The 16,030-nt window shown below is 45.7% G+C and overlaps 2 protein-coding genes across 6 annotated transcripts in view; both read right to left on the bottom strand.

The window, feature by feature from the left end:
- Positions 1 to 1,157: 1,157 nt before the first annotated feature.
- On the bottom strand, positions 1,158 to 4,421 carry LOC115163088 (GTPase IMAP family member 8-like). Its single transcript, XM_029714693.1, has 3 exons — positions 3,904 to 4,421; positions 2,827 to 3,549; positions 1,158 to 2,659 (listed from the first exon to the last, which is right to left on the bottom strand). Exons 1-3 carry the CDS (start codon positions 3,929 to 3,931, stop codon positions 2,097 to 2,099), a joined length of 1,314 nt encoding a protein of 437 aa, XP_029570553.1. The 5' UTR covers positions 3,932 to 4,421; the 3' UTR covers positions 1,158 to 2,096.
- Positions 4,422 to 7,472: 3,051 nt separating this feature from the next.
- Positions 7,473 to 16,030, bottom strand: part of LOC115163086 (ubiquitin carboxyl-terminal hydrolase 2) — a 35,960-nt gene continuing 27,402 nt past the window's right edge. For 3 of the 5 annotated variants that reach the window (XM_029714683.1, XM_029714682.1, XM_029714686.1), the window contains 10 exons: positions 12,576 to 12,626; positions 11,417 to 11,543; positions 11,174 to 11,285; positions 10,521 to 10,631; positions 10,218 to 10,282; positions 9,576 to 9,679; positions 9,299 to 9,458; positions 8,827 to 8,931; positions 8,609 to 8,729; positions 7,473 to 7,683 (listed from right to left, as the gene is read on the bottom strand). In XM_029714683.1, the coding sequence (XP_029570543.1) occupies positions 7,599 to 7,683; positions 8,609 to 8,729; positions 8,827 to 8,931; positions 9,299 to 9,458; positions 9,576 to 9,679; positions 10,218 to 10,282; positions 10,521 to 10,631; positions 11,174 to 11,285; positions 11,417 to 11,543; positions 12,576 to 12,626 (1,041 nt within the window). In that variant the 3' untranslated portion in view covers positions 7,473 to 7,598. The remainder of the gene's footprint in view (positions 7,684 to 8,608; positions 8,730 to 8,826; positions 8,932 to 9,298; positions 9,459 to 9,575; positions 9,680 to 10,217; positions 10,283 to 10,520; positions 10,632 to 11,173; positions 11,286 to 11,416; positions 11,544 to 12,575; positions 12,627 to 16,030) is intronic. The other 2 variants (XM_029714685.1, XM_029714687.1) reach the window with 1 other exon arrangement.

Below are 16,030 nucleotides of genomic sequence, written 5' to 3'. Positions count from 1 at the left end.
TAGACGAGTTTGTCAAGGCGTTCCGCGTCAAGCGGGTGGAGAGGGTTGGCTTCATCCTTTGGGGAAATTGGGGCCGAAAGGCCAAGAGGAGAAGCCAAGCTTTGGCTTTGTTGGCGAAGAGGCGCATATTGCTCATTGCCAAATGGCCAAGAGGAGAAGACTGAGGGACACATGAGGGAGGCAAAGTCTTAAACCTTCTATCGTCTTCACTCCTTTGAGTACCGGGCTCCGGTTGCTTGGTTGGGTAGTCACGCTGTAGCACGTGACCGTTCTGGAATTCCACCAGATTGTACCTAAGGGTGGTATTCTGCTGCATTGCAGAGTCTACTTGAGCGCTTAGACTACTAATTTTGGACACGTGAGTGTCGCACTTGCTACTTTTGGTCTCATACTTATCTGTCATGGTTTGCAGATAGAGGTCGTGAGTACGAGAGATTCAGTGATGAGATTTCCTCCGCTTGCTTAGAAATCAATATTTCCATTTGCCTCATCTAAGTTCTCTCATCATTCATTTGGTCAGCGACTTCAATAAGTTCTGCTGACCTGTCATCCAACTTAGTCATTGTGTAAACTTTAATTAACCTGAAAGTGTTGCTTCATCTAGATTAATATGGAAAAGTTTAAAATGTCTCATTTACTTGGAAGAACCTGAAAAGGTATGTTCGACAATTTAACTTATTAAATTGAATGAGACGATTACATCCAATCAATTGAGATTGGCTGGACTATCATAAGTGTAAACCGTAGTTCAAATGTTAGGGTACATTTACCACTAGGGTCACTTAAAAAAAAAAAGAAACAAAAACATCTGAATATAGCCTGTGCAGTTATACAATGCTACTAAGTAGCCTAATGTTCTCTATTTGAAATGGTATTCTTTAACCTTTGCCACAAACAGGAAATTTTACACCCCAGCTCATCATTCTCGCGAAGGCGGGACTTCCTTCAGTACTGGGTAGTACTGCAAATGTACTTATTAGTTAGTATCATGCCTCATACTGTGGTACGCTATTAACCAATTTAACACATGGTGATGTCACTATGGAAAGCTGAAACTCCTGCCGATGCAAACCTGCTGATTAGAAAATCCTGTGTAGATTGTATTTTCAACCCGCAATGATCAGGAAATAACAGTGATCACATTTTCAAATCAAATCAAGGTTTATTTGTCACGTGCGCTGAATACAACAGGTGTAAACTTTACAGTGAAATGCTTACTTACAGGCTCTAATCAATAGTGCAAAAAAGGTATTACTTTTACAGTGTTAGTTTCATCAGCTACAATGTGATACAAAACACAGGAAAAACAATGTTGACTGCACTGTTTGCGGCCAACATTTTTCAAGACTATTTAGCCCCCTGGGGGGTATTACGTTCGGTGTAAATTAAACCTAATGTTTGAGCAGAATAAACACAGATTTAACTATTTGAGAACTATCAATTCCGTTGAAATTGATAGTAGCTATTTCCTCGTTTACAAGAGAGAATCTACTGTGGCAATTTACTCGACACATTTTATTAATGCAAAGCTTGTGTTGGTTTACTTACTTTTCATTTCCAATGTATTTAATACATTAATAAAAACGTAATACAGTCTTAATACAGTATGATCATTTCTTATCAATAGGGAAAAAGTAAGTATTCCTGAATTGTCTACATCTAACATTGGTAACTTAAATCAAGCCAATCATGATTTAATTAATATAATCTATGTTTTCATTCACATATAGTCTAATCAAGGAATGTCAAATTACACCATGGTGATGTCACCATGGAAAGACCAAAACTATATCCCACCAAAACAGGCAGAAATTTCACGTGGTCTTATCAAACAACTCACTGAAAGGACATTATCATCATTTTCACAATTTCACAGTATTATTCCAACCTCATGGTGTGGAAATATATATTAAACCACATTTTTGGCTGCAGTGGCCCTTTAAATTATTTGACTGGATACAGAGAAACATAAACATTGTTTTAGACAAGGCCATACAAGAACTTACTTTAAATAATTCAGCGCAAATAACATCGATGTATAATTTCAAACATTTTATATAACAGGGTGTTTTCCGCAGAGGTGAATGATCCAGTGTCTACAACTGCTCCACCATCTGCAGCAGCTCAATAACCTGGGTGAGGTCGCCCTTAATATTGTTATCTAAGACGTGGTACCTGTGACCACACTTCCCCAGCAGCCCACGGAGGGGCTCTCCAGTCTCCTCAATGTGCTCCTCAATGGTCCTGCCTCTTAACTCATCACCATAGGTGAAAAGCACCATGGTGCTTCTCCATACCCCCTCACCCAAAACACTCAGGTATTTCTCCACAGCACACCTATCTTTCTCTGTGAAGGAGTCAACCGGTATGGCCAAGAGGAATGTACAAACTGCCCCACAGGGGCACAGGGATGCACTGCCTCTCATCTCCAGTCTGACCTGCTTCGGGTTGGACAGACCGTAGAGACTCCAACCGGGAGTGTCCACCACCGTGACTGTCCTCCCTTCCACCTCTCCCTGTCCCACCACACAATGGACTGTTCTTTTGCCACTAACAAACTGTCTTCTGCAAAGAATGGTATTTCCTGCTGAACTCTTCCCAGAAACTCTTCTTCCCAGCAGCACAAGGCCAAACGCAGCTGGCCTACATTTAGATGTCTCTGTCAGAAAAAGAAACAAAAACATCTGAATATAGCCTGTGCAGTTATACAATGCTACTAAGTAGCCTAATGTTCTCTATTTGAAATGGTATTCTTTAACCTTTGCCACAAACAGGAAATTTTACACCCCAGCTCATCATTGAGCCTTGTGAGAGCAGAGCACTTACCTATGGGTACCACTGCTGTGACCTGCTGGTTCTGCCTTGTCCACATGTCTTGCATGACAAGCATTTCCATGTCCTCTCCTTGTTTTCCTCCTCCCATCATCAAGCTCTCTCTCACCTGGGTGTACAACCTCTCCTGTATTTCCCTTGGACGCCTATTTATCTCAACCATCCTATCAATTTTCTCCAACAGCAATTGGACCTTAACCTCTTTGTCCCTGGCATGGCTGTCCAGAACATGGAACTTGTTCCCACACCTCTCCACAAGCCACAAGAGACTCTTGCCCTTCCCTCGGATGTGTTCCTCAGCGGTGGTTCCTCTTGGTATCTCAGCTCCGTGGGTGAGGAGCACTATAGCTCGCTGCCAGATAGGGGCCTGGATCTGCCTCAGATGCTCCTCCATGGCCCTCCATTCTCCCTGACTGAAGTCCCCTATGGCAGAGACCACCAGGAGGATGGCATGGGGCTCCAGGGAACAGAGGGACAGGGCTCGCCCCAGCTCCTGTGCCACGCTGCCAGGGGTGCTGCGCCCCACGTACCATCCAGGCGTGTCCACCACAGTCACCTGTCTTCCTGCAACAGTGCCCTTCCTCTTGGAGCTGTGAGTTGTCATTATCCCTGTGTCAAATTCCCTCTTGCCCAAGATGGTGTTCCCCACTGAGCTCTTTCCACTCAGTCTCTCTCCAAGTAAAAGCATGATTAGCTTTGAAATACATGGGTCTTGACCTAATATGGAGTTAAAGAGTTAAACACACCTCAAACGTATTTTATATCTATTCATGCTTTCATTTTATTGAGTAACAACACATGATCTTATTAAGAAATAAGGCCCGAGGAGGTGTGGTATATGGCCAAATATCACAAACCCCCGAGGTGCCTTATTGCTATTAGAAACTGGTTACCAACGTAATTAGACCAGTAAAAATAAACGTTTTGTCATACCCATGGTATACGGTCTGATATACCATGGCTGTCATCCAATCAGCATTCAGGGCTTGAAACACTCAGTTTATAATTATAGCTAATGCATGTGTGGCACTATTAATGATACAAGAATAGAATAACAGTCAAAAGACTTACCAAGAGTGGTTGAACTGTGAGCTGCCATTTGAAGGTGCCACTCTTTCTGTTACGATTGAGAAGTGCAGTAGATTGCAACAGCCAAGTCCATGCTCCTGTGACTTACGTTCCGGCGATAACACAACATCTCTTCTCTAGCCTGCTACATTGCATAGAAGGTACCTTCCATTTGCTTCAAAAGTACCCATTGATTAGTATAACAAACCCACCCTATGATAAGTGGTATCGTAGATTAGTCATGCCCAAGGCATTCACAACAGTTCCAAATTACACTTTACAGTTCTTCAGAAGTTGTTTCTAGTTAATATGCAACTAACCAGGCGTGTCATACGTGAGTTGATTCAAGCCAATATACAGCGAGTGTACAAAACATTATGAACACCTGTTCTTTCCATGACATAGACTGACCAGGTGAAAGCCATGATCCCTTATTTCTGTCACTTGTTAAATTCACTTCACTCGGTGTAGACGAAGGGAAGGGTTATCAGTGTGTATCAGGAATGGTCCACCACCCAAAAGACATCCAGCCAACTTAACACAACTGGGGGAAACATTGAAGTCAACATGGGCCAAAGTTTGGTATACTCAGTGTATTTACTGATATACTGTAGACTCAAAGCAAACGAGGTAAAAATGTACTTCCCATTATGTCTTTAAGAATGACTCCTCCCAGTATTCTCTGTAGAGTGATGTCATCCATTGTAACCAGGGGGCAAAGTGAGCAGTACTATTTCTGGGTGTTGTACTTACACGGTATCAGCCCTCGGCAGGACAGTGACATCCATAGGCTACAGAAATAGATCTGAGCTAAGGGAAGACCTCAATCCAGGAGGCAAGTCTGGGATTCCCATAAACAAAGTGTTGAATGGCTGGGGGGGGGGGGGGGGGGGGGGGGGTTTCCTCAATACAGGGAAATCATTTTAGAATACATGCCGATCAAGTGGACATACAGCATTGGATGAGCTTGGTGGTTTGTTATTAACACGATCTTTTAGCAGAGCCTTTTATCCAGACCAACAGAACTGTTAACCTCGTCCCCAGGCTAATTGTGTCCAGCAGCTGAAAGGGGAAGTTGATCAGTATCTTTGTTTTCGAGCATTGGGAGGAAGTGTTTGGTGAATGAGATTACAGCACGGTCAAAATTGAAAGTGATACACATTCAGTATGTTAACCAAGCGGGAATTTAACCCACAAACCTGGTGTTGGTGCTATGCTCTAGCCCATAAACCACCAACCACGGTCTTCGACCATTTAAAGCCACAACACAGGCGGATGTAGATGATGATAATCAAATATATAGGTGAAGATCTGTTTGCTCTATTAGCCGCCCCAATAAAAAGCCAGTTGTTTTATAACGTGACTATTTTAAAATACGTGCACAAGCATCCAGGGGCTATGTGCCTTGGCAGCACAATGTTATTCTCGTGTCTGTAGTGAAAAAATATAAAACCCATAACTGACTGAACATCAACACAAAATACGAAACTAAAAGCCACTGTTTTTTAAAATTAATTTATATATAATAAATTCATGTGTTTTGACTGCCACTGTTAAAAAGTATGACTCGTATCACATGTAAGTCACCTGTAAGCATAATTAAGAGCCTTTCTCATTCACCTGTTAAATGAACTGAAAACAGTAACAGGTCTTTTCAGCACCACTGTATAGTACATTCTCTATATTGCATCAGAATATAAAAATATACAGATATGTTTTTTTGAAAACATTCTTTCCATGTTGTTCAATGGCATGACAATTGAGGATGAACAAATTCATACGGAGAAGATTGTGATCAATAGTATTACTTCCTACTGGATCGTCCTTTCATTCACAGCACTGTAAAACATCAGTAGCAGCCACACTGAAAAAAATAACATAAGGTACAGGGCATCCTCTGAACACGTAGCACTCTCAAGAGGACAACCTGCCCCCCCCCCCCCCACACACACCTTCAGAGGAAGATACAGGACAAGGAGAGCGAGAGAGCAGCCGAGAGAGAGAGAGAAGCCGAGAGGAGAGAGAGAGAGAGAGAGAGAGAGCAGAAGTGAGAGAGAGAGAAGCCGAGAGGAGAGAGAGAGAGAGCAGAAGTGAGAGAGAGAGAGAAGCCGAGAGGAGAGAGAGAGAGAGAGAGAGCAGAAGTGAGAGAGAGAGAGCAGAAGTGAGAGAGAGAGAGCGCAGAAGTGAGAGAGAGCGAGCGCAGAAGTGAGAGAGAGCGAGCGCAGAAGTGAGAGAGAGAGAGCAGAAGTGAGAGAGAGAGAGCGCAGAAGTGAGAGAGAGCGAGCGCAGAAGTGAGAGAGAGCGAGCGCAGAAGTGAGAGAGAGCGAGCGCAGAAGTGAGAGAGAGCGAGCGCAGAAGTGAGAGAGAGCGAGCGCAGAAGTGAGAGAGAGAGAGCGCAGAAGTGAGAGAGAGAGAGCGCAGAAGTGAGAGAGAGCGAGCGCGCAGAAGTGAGAGAGAGAGAGAGAGAGAGCGAGCGCGCAGAAGTGAGAGAGAGAGAGCGCAGAAGTGAGAGAGAGCGAGCGCAGAAGTGAGAGAGAGAGAGCGCAGAAGTGAGAGAGAGCGAGCGCGCAGAAGTGAGAGAGAGAGAGAGAGAGAGCGAGCGCGCAGAAGTGAGAGAGAGAGAGCGAGCACGCAGAAGTGAGAGAGAGAGAGAGAGCGCAGAAGTGAGAGAGAGAGAGCGCAGAAGTGAGAGAGAGCAGAAGTGAGAGGACAGAGTAGTACTATACACAGCCGAACAGAGAAACTGGGATGAGACATTGCAGTGTGTTTGCAGGAGGGGGCACTCAGGTTTGTGTGAGCGGTGTGGTAAGAAGAATTTCTGACGGCTTCTTGTTGTCCTACTCCAACCCGTCAGCAGGGGGCGACGCAGCAACACAGTTCAGTTAATCTTCCACCGTGATGATGGTGGTGGTAATACCAATACAAAAATCAACAAGAAAATCCAAAACAAAAATTGAAACAATGTCTTTGAATATTGAGGTGATCTCGAACAAGAAGAGAAGAAGGTGCGGTCGGGACGAGAGTTTGGTTTGTTGCAGTGCATAGAGAGGGACTTCGGAGACGGAGATGCTCCCCTGTCTTAGCCTAACACACATACTCTCTGAGACACACACACACGCAAGCACAGGCACAGGCCGACTCCCCCGACCACCCTGCTCTCCAAGAGCAGAGAGAGAGCGAGGCGGCAGAGAGAAGAGAGAGTGAGGAGGGCTGGGTTGAACGGCAACTGCAAAGATGACAGATTCCTGTAGTGTTTCCAAAGTCTGAGCGTGGACGTCCAGCAGTAGAAGTAGCCTCTCTCTGTTGTGGATGGAGTTGGGGAGGGGGGAGTAGTAGTCTCTCTCTGTTGTGGATGGAGTTGGGGAGGGGGGAGTAGTAGTCTCTCTCTGTTGTGGATGGAGTTGGGGAGGGGGGAGTAGTAGTCTCTCTCTGTTGTGGATGGAGTTGGGGAGGGGGGAGTAGTAGTCTCTCTCTGTTGTGGATGGAGTTTGGGAGGGGGGAGTAGTAGTCTCTCTCTGTTGTGGATGGAGTTGGGGAGGGGGGAGTAGTAGTCTCTCTCTGTTGTGGATGGAGTTGGGGAGGGGGGAGTAGTAGTCTCTTGTAGATGTGATTAGTCCTAAAGGGCCTGGCTTTGCCCTCCTCCTCCTCCCTCCCGCCCGCCGTCCGCAGTGCCCTCCACCTCCTCCTCCGGGAGGCCCTCACATCCGCGAGGAGGAGGCCAGCTCGTAGAACAGCACGTAGGCGTCACTGCTGCGCACTTGGCTGGAGGACATTGGCGATACTCTGTGAGGGGAGAGAGGAAGAGGGGATGCATGTGAATGAGCTGTAATGTTGTTGACAGTCATAACGGTGCAACAAATTGACAATATTATTGGAGCAATGCAATTATGTTGAACTGGGAACAGCCATATTGAGGATCCCTTCCACTATTATGTCACAAAACCATGAAAATGGATGGTGTATTCAGACGGTTGTTTTCTAACAAAGGTACTAGTTTTACGGCAGTTTTTTGAATAACATTGCGTGGGTACTATCATACTGTGCATTAAGCATAGAGCAGGTTAAAGGAGGAAAGGGAGGGAAAAACAGGAGAGAGAGAACTGCATAATGAATGAGAGTGGAGGAGCAGGGAAAGAAGACACAGGTAGCTGCTGGGAGAGAGAGAGAAGCAGATAGGCTCTCACGAGGCAATGAGTGGGAGAGAGGTGAGAGAGCGAGGAGAAGAGAGGGGGAGGTAGGCTACTGCACACTTGACAGAATTTAGGGGAGGTACTGTTATTAAGAAAGTAAGTAGCTCTGGGTGAGTGGTATGTAGCCAGCAAGCAGGACAGACCGACAGACGGACGGACACAGGCTCTTCATGTCCTCTCTCTGCTCTAGCACTCTCAACATGAGGCCCAGCAGATCAGTTGTTACACAGAGGTCCTACACTGTGGTGTACATCCTATTCCCTACTGTGTAAAGTGGTGCACTACCGTTGACCAGACTAGTGATAAAAGTAGTGCACTATAAAGGGAATAGGGTGCCATTTCAGATGTACCTGTGCATGGAGTGAGGTGGAAGAGTGCTCGAATGTTCTAAACAGGAGTATTTCCAGTGTTCTAAGATTTCCAGTCGATTCAACGCATATGAGCTCAGTTCTGAGCATGGTTTGCTAGCAGAGCCTTGTGGGTAGTGTAGTTTGATAAAGGGAGAGGGAAAGCTATACCTGGAGTCATTGAACGTGTACCATTCTCCCGAGGTGGGGTTGCGACAGTACGCTGTGTAGTGGCCGCCCATGGTCGTGCCTGAGTGATTGGACACCGCGTACAGGTTATAAACTGCATTTACTGTGGGGGGGAAAGGGACAGGGGAAAGAGAGGAATCAGTAGAATGCCATTGTCGTACCTCGACAGACGATTCTACCCGACAGACGATGGTACTCACTGCTGTTTTCCGAGGCAAACTCCCTGAGGTCCAGTTTCTCCATGGGGAAGTTGACAAATGTGGACAGTTTGCTGGTTCGCCGCGCTTCAGAGAAGCGTTTCAGATCTGGACAAGTAGGTGGGTAAAGGAAAACGTAGTGCAGGGAGGAAGCGTCCGTAAATACACAGACAGGGGCTTCATGTGGAACCTTGGGTGGGTTTCATATGAAGGTTCACATACATACATTAACACATAGGCAAGCCTCTTATAGCAACGGAGAGCACTTCTAGGCTGGTCCCAGATCTGTGTGTTTTAGATGAACCATAACCAACTCCTCGGACTACAATTGTCTCATACATGATGTGTTGGCGTAAGCACATTATATACAGATCTGGGACCAGGCGTCAGCCAAATCCTCTCTCCTCTATAACATCTACTGGGATACTATCAGACAAACGGAGCCCACAAATATGAGCGGCTTGAGAAAGGATACGGAGCACTAAGATCTTGGGGAATTTCTGTACAGTGAACTTCTTCGTGCATCTTCTTCTGGCTTTACACCTGTAGCACGTTGGTTTTTCATCTCCGTCGAGCACATCCTCTTTGGTGAAGAGACTCACGCAGTCCATCAGACTCACTTCTCCGTAGCCCTTCTTGACACACAGACACACGGCACATTTAGGTCACATAAAAAACGCTGGGGCTGTATGTGGGTCTGGTGAACGTGCAACACTGTGGGGAAGAAGCTGGTGTGGATTGTCGACACTGACCTTGGCGATGGGTAGTGAGAGATCCCAGAAGGGGTCAAAGACAGTGGAGCAGTAGCCACACGTGCTGCATGTCAACGAGCTCTTCAGCTGACCCACAAACAGGTCTGTGGAGGGCAGGGCAGAGAGAGACCATTACTACCCCCTTACACACACACACACACACACACACACACACACACACACACACACACACACACACACACACACACACACACACACACACACACACACACACACACACACACACGGGAGATTGATGTTTATTGTCATGAATCTTGCCCTGGAGGCAAAACTGAGCAACTTCCGCTAGATGGGCCAGCTGCAAAGTCAAAATTGCCTAGTTATATTGTAAAAATGTACAATAACAAAAAGTAGCTTTTTGGTCTTCATTTAAGGTTAGGCATTAGGGTTAGCGATGTGGTTAAGATTAAGGTTAAAAAAATGGATTTATTTGACTTTGTGGCAGTGCCAGCTAGTGACCACTCTGCAGAGCTGCCCCCAGGGAAAGATTCATGACAATAAATGCCAACCTGCGCACAAACGCACTACATCAATCAACAGACTACACATGACCAGGAAACACAATTTATTAACAGCACAGAGTGTTACTCAACCCCTGTGGGTGTTGATGCGTGCCCTTACCCACTACTTTGCTGTCCTCTCTCTCCAGGTACTTGCTCCACATTCTATCCCCTTTCTCTCGGTCACTGTGGGAGGGACGACCGGACAGGAGAGGGTGTGTCAGTATTCATGCTCCCTGCTCCCACGCCTCCCCTCTTGTAAACCCACGAGGCGTCACGCCTCCACACCGACTGATGTGTACTAATAATATGGGACGTGCTGCAGCCCTGGCTTTGCCCTACTCTCCCAGTTAACATTCTCTTGACCATAGTCCCACGGTAGTTCATGGAGAGAGAAAGAGCAGGAGGCGAGAGCAACACTCACGGCAAGTGGTCAAAGTCCTCCGAGCTGCCCCGCGGCCGCACCGTGACCCGGTTTACCTCGTTGTGCAGCCCGTCCAGCAGGAAGCGCAGGAACTCCTGGGCGTCCTGTTGGCTGGAGGGAGGGACACAGACAGACAAAACACGAGTCATTTTTTTACGCATTGGAAAATCCTCTACAATACCATTACTGATACAAAGGTATTCGATTTGGAGTGCCTCTGAAATGGCAACCTATTCCCTACAGATGTAGGATCTTAGGAAATGTCAAACTTGTAGTGTATTTGAAGTTTAAAAACGCTTCTGAAGTTTGTCATTTCCACTTTGAAATTTCTGACCTGATTTTCCCTCACGAAAAATATATCAACCTCTACAAAAAATGTCTGTTAATTATAATCCACATAATAATTCACATTACCTTTTGCTGCTGAATTATTTTCCTGCTGTAGCATACTGGCTCAAATTAAGATCTTACATCTGTATAAAGTGCACACATTTTCACTAAGGCCCATAGGGCTCTGCTGTTGTCAAAAGTAGTACACTATATAGGAAATAGGGTGCCATAGGGCTCTGGTCAAAAGTAGTGCACTATATAGGGAATAGGGTGCCATTTCACAGGTAGCCTTGGTGAATAGTTAGTTGAAAAACAACACATACTTGTATCCCACGAATCGGGGGGCGTATCTCTGGATCTGAGTTTTGAACTCTGAGGGGCCGACCGCCTCGCTGCTCGAGGACGTCCACATGGTCTGGAGGAGCTTGGCAAATTCTAGAAGCACAACCAGGAAGATAGATCAGATTCCCTCGGAATAGGGGCAGACATTGTAAAATGGGGGACTGGCTGGTAAATACTATGTTCAGCATTCATTGACTGCAGGGGACTTAGGCTAGCTGTCTCACCCTCCATGAGCGCTCCGGTGTTGGTGCGGCTGTTTTTGTTAAGGTCGCGTCGGTGGGAGTTGTGGAGACAGTAGTCCCGGAGGTTGTGCGTGTTGCTGAGACACTGCAGGATGGAGTTCATGAAGCACTGTAGACACACACACACACACACACACACACACACACACACACACACACACACACACACACACACACACACACACACACACACACACACACACACACACACACACACACACACACACACATACACACCTTTAGAAGAGGGTTAACACACACACTACCATGCTGTTTGTGGTGCAGGAAGTTACAGCTTTAAAATCGAGATTTTTGAGAAATATATAAAAAATAATTCCTGCATACACAATAATTTGACAATAACGGTTTCAATGTTGAAGATAAATGTGCAGAGGTGAAATTGTGTCTGCTGAAGTTATTTTTAGATATTGTTTTTTACATACATGCATGCATGCATGTATGTATGGAGTGGCAGGTAGCCTAGTGGTTAGAGCGTTGGGCCAGTAACCGCAAGGTTGCTAGATCGAATCCCTGAGCTGACAAGGTAAAAATCTGTCGCTCTGCCCCCGAACAAGGCAGTTAACCCACTGTTCCTAGGCCGTCATTGTAAATAAGAATTTATTTGACTTGCCTAGTTAAATAAAAAATGAACAATTAACATCACATGTTACACATGCTAGCATGGGGGAAAACAAGGAACAGCGGGCTGAGTGAATGAAAGGTAGCAGGGACAGAGAGAGCGAGAGACAGTCAAGTCCCCCAGCCGGTACAGAGTGCAGCAGAAGCACTCTGATAAGGTTACTGTGCAAGTAGACAGTTTATTTCGGGACCCATCCTTCTCCCTGTTGCCTGGCAAATGCCCCCTCCCCTCCTGTTTGTAGAGCCATGAGATGGCATGGCAAATCATCTCAGCTAATGGAAATAGACTAGCTAAGGGAAAGGCGTTCGTGATATCAAAACACAGCCCTTAAGCCGATGGCAGAGGATAGGACATGTGGATTACACTATTTTTCGGTACACTGACAATATTCCACGTTTATTACACAACACATATAAATAGAGGCCTAAATATAGTATAAATATGTGTGTGTGTACACATGTATGAGTGTGTGTGCGCGTGTGCACCCAGGCCCTTACTTACGGTATTTCCTAGGTTCCGTAGGCCCACCAGGCCCTGGGTACTCTTGGAGTTCTGGGGAGGAGAAGAACACGACAAGGAAAACATTTACGACGAAAGCATGTGAGAGAATGTGATCTCTGCATAGGCCTACGGTGGAAGGACGTGTGCGATAAACACGGGGGCCATGCTCAGAAAACAGGGGGCCGTTCTACTGTAGGCTAGGCTACTAGAAACGCTATGAGATGTAAAGACGGACATATTCTTTGTCGAACATTAGCCTGGTCCTGTTTCAATTCAGAGGGAATCACGCCGAACGCACCACCTCAGATGTGCAGCGTTTTCTACACAACTGAAAAGTCTTGGCTTAGCAATAGCCTAAAGGCTAACAGTCTAAAATTGTAGAATAAGGGCTTTGTAGGAAAAAAAAACATGACTAACGTCACTGCAGTTTAATTATATAAGTTAAGTCGTTTAATAATTGAGTAGTAATGGAAATAATTACCAAAGCACCAATGTGACTGTGGACAAAACTTTACATGAAGTACATATCTCTTTAATATGGAATGCAATGTGTTGTGCCTTAAGGCCTCTGTAGAAATGCTACAATCAATGATTTATGCCTAGGTACTTTGAACATAAGTGAACACAAGGCCCCATCACAATGATACAGTCCCCACATTTAGACCAGGAGGAAGGGAGACTGGGATAGGTAGAGTACAGTTCACGCAGAGTCAGACAGGCCAACAACCTGACACAATTATGTTCATATGGGTTGATGTAGAGCACAGCGCTGCTGGGGCACAGGAGAGGAAACCCGATCCAGCTTCCAGCGGAACTCAATATAACACTGAAGTGACCCTGACTGAAGCTCTCCAGTAACCCTCACCTGCATGTTCTGTTCCGGGCTGGCTCATATACCCTCCCTCCCTAGTCTCTCCCCATGACCGCAGGAGTGACCAATCACCACGGGACACACAGTGAAAAACACACACACACACACACACCCATGTGCTCCTGGTGTCTGGGAGTTCAACCAGAGAGTGTGTTCCAGTTATGAGAACACAAACTTGGGATGGGCTGTAGCGATTTACTATTACATAAATAACCCAACGCCATCTGTCCCCATTTCCCAAAAGAACGGAAAAACCCATCCAACAGTTTAATTAACTCAGGATTATCTAAATCCTTCTTTCTCAATTCCAACGTAAAATAAAGTGATTTATTAGTCCGCAACCACGTGAACAAAACATGTCCTGTTGTCAGTTATTGGTATACAGTCAGTGCCTTGTAGTGGGTTGATTCCTACTGACCAAGGCAATAATCTCACTCTCCCCCCCAAGTATTCACTTGTTCACTTCCCTTCATTTGAAAGGAATTGACTGGTATGATTCCTTTTGTAGCCTACACAAATCCAATGCTTTTACATTTGTGGCAAGTAGTGTGCGAGTGTAGGCTACACTTCAGGAGGACGGGCAGATGATTAGGTCGCTGCAAGGCAAGGATCATACTGGATAACGCTCATTACAAACTCACACCGCTTTTCACCTCCAGAACAGTTTTCCAGAACGAGCCCCATGACGTCACAACTCGCCGTACTTTGCTGAGTAATATCATCGGAGCCCAAAATAGCACCTTTCCTTCGGAACTTGCTGCCGCGTTCTCATTGGCTGGTTGCCGTCAGAGCGGTGTGACTGTCACTGCAGAAGTCATCCTGACAGCCTCTCTCCCAGGGAACGCTATTTTTACATGAACAAGCTAGAGGACAATATGACAAACGCACAACATCTGGCAAGGGCTTTAGTGTGACTTACTGATTAACTGACTGACCGACCGGTGTTCTTCTGTGGACAAGCAACAGATGAATCAGTGTCACCCATTATGAAAATGGTCTTATTCATTAACCTTTGATGATAAACTTAGTTATAGAACTCTAGTCTTCACAGTGGCGTGACAAGCCCCGGCACATGCAAGAAGCCCACTGCTGTTAATCATCATAGCAGTGCACTAATCACCTTGTGATCGGAAAGGTTGCCGGTTCAAACCCGGCCCCCCCCCGAGCTGCCTGCGGTGAAATTTGCAGAACAGGCAGCGTTACCGGCTTCAATATCCCTGTATGCTGCTCCCAGCCTGTGTCGTGTGACAGCAAAAAATGAAGAATATCTGTGCAAATGGACCAATATTGTACTCTCTGTCTGAATGCTAGCCGTGCAAGTCCCATGCTGTCTTGCCAACTCCTATTGTCATGCAAGAACACCTCCGGACTATGTGGAGCGTTAAAACATGCCCAGGCACAGCCATTACTCCAATCCATGACGGAGGCCATTCGGTAATAGGCAGTGTTTGGTTCAAAATGTAGCTACAGTAGTCCAATCTCTAGTCTACAGTCATTCCATTTACAGATACAAATTTGGCCTAGTTTTCACATAACACAGAGACTGATTAATGAATTGCCTTGCATTCCCAATGTATTTACACATAACATGATTACTGCCACCACGCTATCAATCCGAGACATTTGATTTAAATGTTATCTGTTGTTTAGCTGTTTTGGGTTCCGTGGCCCTTAGCAGTCACTGACATTGATACTGAGCTGAACTATCTCATGCTGAAACAGCCAGGTACAAGTTGAGCCCTGAATGGGTTGAGTAGGCCTGGCCCGGCCTGCCTGACACTGTTCCACCTTGCTCCATGGAATGCGCTATAATCATTAGCTGGCAGCAGTGTTGTGTTGCGTTGAGTGAGAGCTGCTGGAGATGGAGAACAGCATGTTCTGACCTTCCTGTGCCTGGCCCCTGCTGGGGGGGACAACAACAGCAACCCACCAACTGTCTTCACATGGAGTGACGGACCAGTCATGGACCAGTCACGGACGAGTCATAGACCAGCTTAACCCATTGATATTTACATCCACTGTCTCTCAAGACTATTCAAGACCAAGATAATGCACTGAAACAATAGCAACAAGTTCCCAAAACAGGTTATAGAAAAGCCTCACAAGACCTAATATGAGCCATAGATAAAACATTTGAGGGACAAGCGAGAGAGAGAGAAAAAAACACACTCTTCATCGTGATAGCCAGATACTAGCGTCTGCCACAGATAGAGTAGCCAGGTGCTTTCAGTCACGCCCCTCCGCTCCTTCTATTGACTTTATTCCGGTGAAACGCTCAATACAACACATTCTCTCTAGGACGAGCCCAGATTATTGAAGATGATCAATGAAGTGTCAACGTTGAAGGTTATAATGAAATGGTTAATCAGAATATAGTGGATGACTGTGGACCAACGAGTTATCCAGTCACTGCTAGAGCCATAAACACCATTAGCTCATGTCAGATGATTTCAACATCAGTCTGAAAATAGACCCCTTGACCAACAATTTTACCTTGATTTGTTTCTCTCTATGGACATGGAACTATGGATAAAAATAGGGAGAGGGTGGGACATATTGTCTCATATGATATTACAGATGTTGC

Source organism: Salmo trutta, chromosome 26 (assembly GCF_901001165.1).
Source record: "Salmo trutta chromosome 26, fSalTru1.1, whole genome shotgun sequence".
In the NCBI taxonomy this organism is placed as follows: domain Eukaryota; kingdom Metazoa; phylum Chordata; class Actinopteri; order Salmoniformes; family Salmonidae; genus Salmo; species Salmo trutta.
This window is presented reverse-complemented; position numbering and strand designations above follow the sequence as displayed.